General features: G+C 35.3%; 1 protein-coding gene across 11 annotated transcripts in view; it reads right to left on the reverse strand.

Moving 5' to 3' along the window:
• The window catches only part of LOC107747466 (calcium-activated potassium channel subunit alpha-1), a 261,309-nt gene that overhangs the window by 87,283 nt on the left and 164,724 nt on the right, over window positions 1-9,302 (reverse strand). For all 11 annotated transcript variants that reach the window (XM_016561980.1, XM_016561979.1, XM_016561987.1 and 8 more), the window contains exons 4-5: window positions 5,707-5,800; window positions 5,382-5,493 (exon numbers count right to left, since the gene is read on the reverse strand). In XM_016561980.1, coding sequence (XP_016417466.1) covers window positions 5,382-5,493; window positions 5,707-5,800 — 206 coding nt within the window. The remainder of the gene's footprint in view (window positions 1-5,381; window positions 5,494-5,706; window positions 5,801-9,302) is intronic.

Raw genomic sequence — 9,302 nt, forward strand, 5'->3', positions numbered from 1 at the left:
TGTACTTTATTTCTCCATCAGGGTGTGGCCAAAGGTTTCATTGGTGCTTTCTCATCGTTGCATCATTTTCAGATGCTGGCCAGTCACTTCTTCCAAGGCTCCAAACACTGCCATGTGACCAGACTGCTCCACTGCAACTACATAGTGTGTGCGTACTTTCAACACTAAGACTTAAGGTAATATGTGTAAAAGTTTAAAGTGTTTACTACAATTAAAATGTGCTTTATTGTTCTCAGTGGCATCTACGCTAATATTAGACTGTCTCATTCTTATTCCGAGGTCACCGTAGCCACCAGATCCAGTCTGTATCCAGATCAGATAGTGGATCAGCACCTTTGCTGTTATTTTATTGACCCTCAGGCCATCCCAGATGTCAGTGACTTTTTTTTCTTCAGTAGAACAGTAAGGAAGATTTTTATCTGAAACAGTGATCCTTGGCTATGCATACACTGCACGTCTGTGGCTGCCGGTTTTTGATTGTTTTAGCTTCATAAGGCCTCAATGTGTCCTCAGGAGCGTTTGGTAATTTGGTCTTGTCTGTATATGTTTATTTGACTCTCAAAAGCTGGCAGCTAGAAACGTGCAGTTTATGAATTGCAATGTTTTCAAAGACAATGTTTTCACCTAAAAATTTCCTTTACTGTTCAATTGAAGAAAAAAGTTAACTACATCTTGGATGGCTTGAGGGTGAGTCAATTAACAGCAAATTTTCATTTTTGGGTGAACTATCCCTTTAAGACTGCATGTTTAGTCTGTATGACAAATGTTATAAATGCAGATTGTTATTAAATAAAGGCTATTATGTGTTGTAATGTGTGTGTTTTAGTGATTGATAGACACCAGGTAATAATTTTCTTAAACTCAATATAAAATATAATAACTAGTTCCACAGCAATTTCTTATGATGCCCAAATAATAAATCTTAGTTGAGGTAACATATGAAACACATGGAGTGAATGGTTAAATTTTAATTGACACAATTTGCTGTAGTTTTCTAAATGTTTGACCAATTATATATAATTATATATTAGAAATAGACTATAAAACTATTTCAGTAAAGGTTGAGCCAACTAAAAAATAACAATTCAGGCAACACTTTGAAGACAAACTGACTGAACGTAAAATTTCTGTGGAACTTGTTACTAAATAATAATTAGTTGAAACGGCTTGATATTTTTTATAGTGTATATTTTTGATCAATTAAAATGCAGCCTGGCTAAGACACTTTAAAATTAAAAAAAGTATTTGAATAGAAGTGTATATTTATCTCAATTTTAATTTAGAATTTTTTTTCATGGTTTCTAAATGGTTTCTAATGCCAAACCATATGACATACAGACAAAATCCCTTATAGGAAAAAAAGCACTGAAAAGACTAATTACAGTACATCATTGAAGCGTAGCATTTTAATGGCCCTGAAAATAACAATAAAATCCAGAGTGAACCTAGGAATCTCCCTCTGTAAACTTACCCTCCATTAATATGCACCAGATCTCCTCACATAAGACACTGTGATTATTGCCTTCTCTTCACAGACTGATGGGGCATTTGGAAGAGGACTTTAGCTCACAAAACGTCTCCATTTCAGAGTCAAGTACCTGTTGTTAATTGATTGCAAGGATAAAGGAAGCTAGTGTATTATAAACAGCCTCATGCTAATCCATACACAACCCTTGTGTTTGAAAAGGCTGTCCCGAACCGTTTCTAGAAGATTAGATTTTCTAAAGAAGATTTCTATTTCCCAGTAGAGGGTCTCTACATACCCTTCAAATTAATAGCACATTCTCCACCACTTTCATCAAGCTCCAATTTTCAGAAAAGAAAACGATATAGCAAAGGTTCACTCATGTCCCATGGTCTTTGACAGTCCCTAAAGAAGCAGATTTAATTATGAGCCAGCCTATTTTTCTTAACAGGGTGGGACCTGGGAGTACAGAAAACAATAGTTCACTTGGCTACATGCTATATGACACATGACACATTTACACCAGGGTTTAAATAATCAATTTGTAAGCAGGCGTCTCAATGTACCAAATGTTTTACATTTAATGAAAACTATGAAATAAAGCATAAAATAAATTATCTGGCTATTTTTTTTTCTTTTGTCCTGTACTGCAGGATAGTTATCTTTAGTCTGGGAACCGAGGGCCTGACAATTCTTCAATGTTTATTTAACTCTTTGTTCTCTAAAAGCTCTTTTCTCTGAGATTAATATACCTCTGATGTGCTGTACATCATCATTATATAACATATGATCACTGTAACCCTCTTCATTCAGAGTTTGCTGAACTGATGTTGCTCTAGATTTCATATGCCGGCTGTTTCACAATCTTTCATCATGTCTGAGAATTTGTCCCTCTGTGCTGGGAGAGCACTCTTTGGTCTTTGAGAGGCTTTTATTCTGCATGACAGTCCCATACTATGTCCCCAAAAGTACTAGGAGCGCATTCATTCAGTGAAACGTATACAGTTTCATACCAATACTTCAAACAATTTCAGTATTTCAAAATGTTTATAGTCAAAGTTATAAGTAAATTCATAAGTGCCTTATTGCACTAGGTAGGGTAGCATGCTTTGAACACTATAGCGGAGTTTAACAGAAGCTTGCATTACATTAAAAGCAGTTTTAATGTAATGCAAAGTGGGGGAAAAAATGTTAAATTCAGTTAAGAAAGCAGATTTTACTCGACAATAACAGGTAAATTGTACAGAGCGGTAGCAGTAAAAGATGGTTGACTAAATGTGTTTAATTTTATCAAGTAAATCCTACAAGTTTTTTTTTTTCAGTGCAAAGAGCATTTTCAGTCTGTATATTTCCAGTTCAGCCAGTCTGTACAAAGAGTCACATGAATGTCACATTTGATTAGTCACAAATTTCAAGTACCGTATTGGCCCGAATATAAGACGACCCTGATTATAAGACGACCCCCCCTTTTTCCAGATGTACCTTTTGGAAAAAGGCTTTTTAAAAACCAAATCTTGTTTTTTCTCAGTAAAACACATTTTATCTTCAATTATTTTCATATTGCATATTTTTCCTATTTTAATTTTTGTTTTGAAAGTATGGTAAAAACTGGTAAAATGTACCAACAATCACATTAAAAAAAATATACACTTTTTTCGCCACCGCTGCTCTAGACCCTGAATATAAGACGACCGCGTTTTTTCAGATGTATTTCCAAGAAAAAAACATTGTCTTATATTCGGGTCAATACGGTACATTACCATTAAAACGTTTATACCAGTACATTTTGTGTTTTTAAAATAATGTCTTATGCTCACTAAGCCTGCTTTTTTTTTTTTTTATCAAAATACAGTAACATTGTAATATTGTAATATTGTTAAATGTTAGTACAATTTAAAAACAACTTTGATCAATGTGGTTAATATAATTTAAAAGATCATTTATTCCTGTGGTGGCAAAGCTGAATTTTCAGAAAGTACAGTTTTCAGTCAAAAGTACAGCATTTATTTAAAATATATATATTTTGTAATATTTTAAATGTCTTCACTGCAACCTTTAATGAATCATTACTGAATGCAAGTTTTTTTTTTTTTCAAACAAACATCGGTTAAACTTTATTTTAAGGTGTCCTTGTTACAGTGTAATTATACATTTAAGTACTAAGTAATATTAATTAACTACATGTACTTACTATATGGTTAGGGTTAGGATTAGGGTTTGGTTTAGGGTAACTTGCATGCAATTATGCATAATTTAATTGTTATTATAATAGTAAGTACATGTAACGTGAAACAAGGACACCTTAAAATAAAGTGTTACCCAAAAATCTTACTAACCCTAAACTTTTGAATGGTCGTGTACAATATACCGTATAGTGCCTTTAAAGCTCAGCATAATTAAGATTTACATCTTATCCAAATCTCAGTTATTTTCATCATTACATTTGATGTTTCACCACTCAACCAATTGGTTTCATCAGCTAGACTAATGTCAAGACTGAAAGTCTAATTTCTTCGGACTAAAATTCTACATCCTGTAATGTTTTAATCATGATGCTTCTCCGAGGTGAGTCAACACTCAGTAGACGACAATGCCTGAAATTGTGGACATCTGTGAAATTAAGGAACACACTCGGATTACAAAATTGGTCTGTCTCCAAGCCATTATACTCCTAATGGTTTGAAGCTTTTAATGAGCTTAGTGTTGAAACTTTCTCAGCATTTGTACTGCACGGGCAAGTGAGTGATTGTTTACATATGCCGCTCAGCCAAACAGCTGTTATTAGGTGGATGTTGATAGCAGCTTTTATTTGATTTTCATTTACTGGCTTGGTAGGGCGGAACACCATTAAAATTACAGATTTTTTGATGAACTGCTGCTTTTCTAATGCATTATTCAAACAGCACCATGGCAAAAGATGACAGTTTTCTAAAGCCGGCTACTGAAGTGCTAAATTATTAACTTGTGGTTTTTGATGCGTTTAAGGAAGGACGGCATTCTTTTTACAGTTGTTTTGGAAAGCACTAATGACACAGATGGTGTAACGGTTATGAACAATTGTGTTTACATTAACTGTACATACTGTAGGCTAAAGCAAACCTGCTTTCCTTTGGCTACAGGATACACAAGCACACACACACACACACACCAGTTGCTTTAAACCACAGTCATGTCTCACCTGTCGCTCACCCCAGCTTTGACAAAAACACATTGTGATGGAAAATCATTACCATCAGACTGAGAGGGCTTACTCGCCCCACTGGCTTCTCAAAAGTGAGCCTTATACAAGAACGTACACTTTCCCTTTCCCAAACCAGACCAGTTTAGATAAGCAAACCCTAAAAAGTTGGTCCAGGCTGCTTTGTGTTTATCAGTGTGTCTTGTGCAAGTTAAGAAACCTGGTGAACACCAGCATCCATAACTCAAAATGTGTGACCAGTAAAGGCCTGTTCAAACCAAGGAAAGTAGCTATAACTATGAAGTTTTAATAACCTTTCATTAAATTGTATGAGAATAGAGAAGTCTATAACTATAACGAAAACGACACTGTGGAATGACTTGGTGCGAATGGGCCTGTTTAACAATTAAAGCCTAAATCATCTCACGTTCCTGCCATCCTTCCCAGCTCTTCTTCACCTAAGCCCCACTGTCATCTTTGCATTTTTTCTAGTTCCTAAGCCGTGACATTTCGTAGCTATTCTTGGGTTTCCCGCGACAGAGAGTGACAACAAACCATGGCAGCTTGGCTTAATCATAAAATCTCCTGTTCAAACATTTGCCCTTGTCTCATCATCAGTTTGGCCTTTATCTCATCTAACCGTGGTTTGAGCTGCTCCTGTGACCGCTGCCCTGGGGTGCAGGGACTGACAGGAGGGTCAGGAAGAAAAGGGAGTGAGGATAGTGTTTGGAGACTTACCCAGCCAGCTCCTGTTCAGATACACTGACACAAACACGGGCGGTACTGTAAAGAAGTCCACCACTGAGTTCACCTCCAACCAGAACCACAGCTTATCATTGGCTGCTATGAACTGGAAGAAGATGAAAAGAAAAAGAAACATGTATATTGCAACATTTTAAAGAGGATCACATTTTAGTAAGTAGAACAAACAATTAAGATGAATGAACATTAGATTGAACAATTTCTAGTCAAACATTAAAAGTTTTCGGGCCAAAACATAATAATGAGTGTATAGAATGTGGTAAAAAGATGTTGAATATGAAAGTTAAATATATGTACTTACACGCAGGCCAAAGTAGAGTAAGAAGAACACGTTGAATGCCATGTCAATTTGTAACGTGAAGTCTTTGTAGAAATTCTGACAGGATTCTATAGGACTATGGAGAAAGAAAAAGAAATAAATGCTAATTTAATTGAAAACAAATTCATTTGTTTGGCCTGGAAACATTTTCCTGAAAACATTGTCACAATGCAATCTTAATCTTAATGGTCCTAAAACACGATTAATTTTCCTCATACAAAATATTTGTTTTCTTTTCTTCTGATTTTGAAGTGACATTTAACCTAGGCACATTTTTTGTGAGATACACCCTATAGCACATCATATAAATATGCATATATAAAATACAAAACCCATCCTAATAAAACTGCACTATTTTCCAGGTTATATATTTAAATATATATTTGTCTTAAATAGCCTACATAAAAGTTCACATGTAGAATACAATATTCGTTTGCATTATAATTATATTCAAACCTCACATACAATAATTTATTTACATAGTCTGCTATTTGTACTTTTTGTTATGTCTATACACTTTGGTTCTGTACTCTACTATGGAAAAAAGACAATCGAATATAATAACACTTTTGATGTTCATAGTGTTTTGAATCTGTACATACTGAAAACACAAAATTGTTTATAACTGTTACAATTATTTCACAGGAAAACACAAATTAATGTAATGTGTATTATAATTATCTTCAATGAATTACAATGCATTAAAATACCTTTTTAAATATATATCTCAATGAATAATAGCAAGTATTTTAAACAGCTCTAATATTTCTCCCTCTGGCATAAGACGACAGTCACGACATCAGGAAAAGTCGACTGCATGATTCAGGACAGTCTTAAAGCACCAGGTGCCTTTATCCATTAGTAAAAAAGCATTGCTGAATTATTCAATACATCTGGGATGGTTAACTCAACTGTTGAATGATTCAATTCAGGGCTCGCAAAATCACTAGCCCGACGTCCCGGGGCTATTGTGTTTTCCAGTCGGGCTACCAAAATGTATCACCACTCTGCCCGACGGGCTGTCTAAAATGCAGATCTCCCACGGGTCCTTAAAAACTCCTAAAGTGAGTTGTATCAAACTTAAGGCCATAAAAAGTTTGAAATACGTTAAATGGTATAAGAAATGTCTTAATTATAATTTCAAGAGGTCTTACAGTTGGGGACGGAAAGACAAGAGTCGCGATACGGCTGGATTAAACTTCAAAATGCAATGATGTCATTGAATAAGTATGAGCGCTGCACGTGTCAAGTCAAAACGTGGCGAGGATGTCTTTATTTGAATGTATCTGAAGGCAACGGACTGTCCTCAGAAACGTGTCGTTGGCATTTTAATTTCATTTGACCTATAATTCCTGATAAAGCAGCGTTTATGAGCGCGGAGCTGCTTTGTGTACACAGCCGTTACCGGGGAAACCGCAATATTTCAGCGCTCCTAAAGCGCCACCTCATGGTAGAGAATTAATCTGCATTTCCAATAAGCCTTTCTGGCTGTTTATGGTCAGATCAATGCAAATATCAACTCATGCTTTTAAGCAGCAAACACAGAGTTGTAAATGAGAAAGAAGTTAATGTGCCTTCTAAAAATCTAAACAATTAAGACAGTAATATTTATACGTTTTAAATTGACATAATTTATATGCTTGAATTATCCCTTTTCATAAGAATGGTCTAAAGGCTGAAATGCTGTTGTATAAGATTTTTTTGTGAAAACCTGTATCTGAACTGTAAATCATGTAATTTTATGGCTCAATACTGTATGTTACCATAGACATTGTCCAACCCCACTCATACTGTGTTCATTTTACTTCTGCAGCTCTTAAAATGTGTCATAAATTGCCTTAAAAATTATTTTTTTTTAAGTCTGCAGATACCCTGTAAATAGTGAAATAAAATTCCTTCCTTCATGTGTACTGAAAATATTTTTGATTGACATTTAAACTCCTATCTGATTTTCTATATTTAAAAAAAAAAAAGGTCTTTTTTTATTTGGGCTAGTTAAATTAATTTTCGGGCTACCAAAATATGAAGAGTACCTACCCGAAGGGCTACCAGGGATTCTGAAATGTTGCGAGCCCTGCAATTAATTAAAAGGCTTAATTTCATAACAAGTCAGAAGCCTTTGAGCTGAGGTTTAATGTGGTGCTGCCCTTTCACTGACATTATCATTGATCTCATGTAGGAAGTTATTTAGAGACCAGCCCTTGAATTCACCCAGCATAAATAATACGAAAACTAAAGACAAAACTGCTGAAATAAGGCAAAAGAAGCCCATAATGTAAGCTTAACTAGGCCTTCTTGGTCAGGAAGAGCTTTCTATCAAGTTATAATTAGCCATGTCTCAAAATGCACGACCGTCAACATGTGTACACTGTGAAACACAAAGCGTCTGATCCTTCAGCTCAATGTCACTTCACACTCCGCAATTACAAGAGATCTCCCTGACATGTGGCATCCATGCAGAAAGTATCCTTGCTCAGTAATCTTTAACAGCTTCCTCCTTAAGTCACATTAAGGCCTCAATGTCATTCTCCAGCAAGATCCTTGACAGCCTGGGCCTTAAGACGACACTTTCCCAGGCCCTTATAAAGTTGTGAGCTGCTCTGAGGTCAGCTGAGAGCATGCTATGCCAACTAATAATGGTGTAAACAGCGCCCAGGTGCCACTGAGCTTTTAACTTACACTAGGTGGCCTCAGCTCCTAATCGAGCGCCTGTGGAGGACGTACAGCAATGTCAGTGCGCACAGATCTATGCCACCCTGAGGGACACACGCACTGGGCTATTTCAGGCCCGCTATGTTTCTTCTTCTTCATCTTTTACAAAGAAGTGCCACTGTGGCACTCACTCATACAGGGCACAGAAATTAATGCATATCCTGAAAACCGCCCTGGGATGGTTGTCCCATGTGCTTTTGGGGCCAAACATCCCATTATGTAATAAACAATCAACATTATTAATCACTATCAGTGCACTAGACCTCTGCGTAAGGCATTACAAAAAATATAGAAATATATATATAAATTTTTTTTTCATGCACTTGTCAATTGAAATGTTGCGCACTATTTGGCTTTTCATAACGATTTTCTTTTTTTCTTCACAAAATATTGGAATATTTTTTTGAGTTGAGTATTTTCTCATGCACTGAGCCAGAAATATGCAATTACCCCAAAATTAAAATTTGTTTTATTTCTATATTCTGAAGGTTTTTACTGAGGTTTTTTTTCTCATAAATCAATTGTCTAATTTTATACAACATTTTACTCCTAAAAAATTATTTTTATTTTTATGTTATTTTATTTATTTTTTCTGGCTGTTGATGGTATTTTCTGATTTATGAAGTGATAATGATTTTTGATAATCAAAAATCCCTTATGTAAAACCCTTTGGAAAGGCTAACAAAATGAAACAAGAACCTGGCTTTATCCAATATTCAGATTTCTGTTCTGGAAATGTATGCAAATGTGTGCATATTTAATTAGCTAATACCTCATTTGCATATTCAAACATAACATTTCAGAAGACTTAATACAAAGATGTTTGTAATTCTTAAACTGAGGAAGCATTGTGATTTCTATATATA

The sequence above is a fragment of the Sinocyclocheilus rhinocerous genome, unplaced genomic scaffold (genome assembly GCF_001515625.1).
Source record: "Sinocyclocheilus rhinocerous isolate Xijiao unplaced genomic scaffold, SAMN03320098_v1.1 scaffold2664, whole genome shotgun sequence".
Lineage (NCBI taxonomy): Eukaryota > Metazoa > Chordata > Actinopteri > Cypriniformes > Cyprinidae > Sinocyclocheilus > Sinocyclocheilus rhinocerous.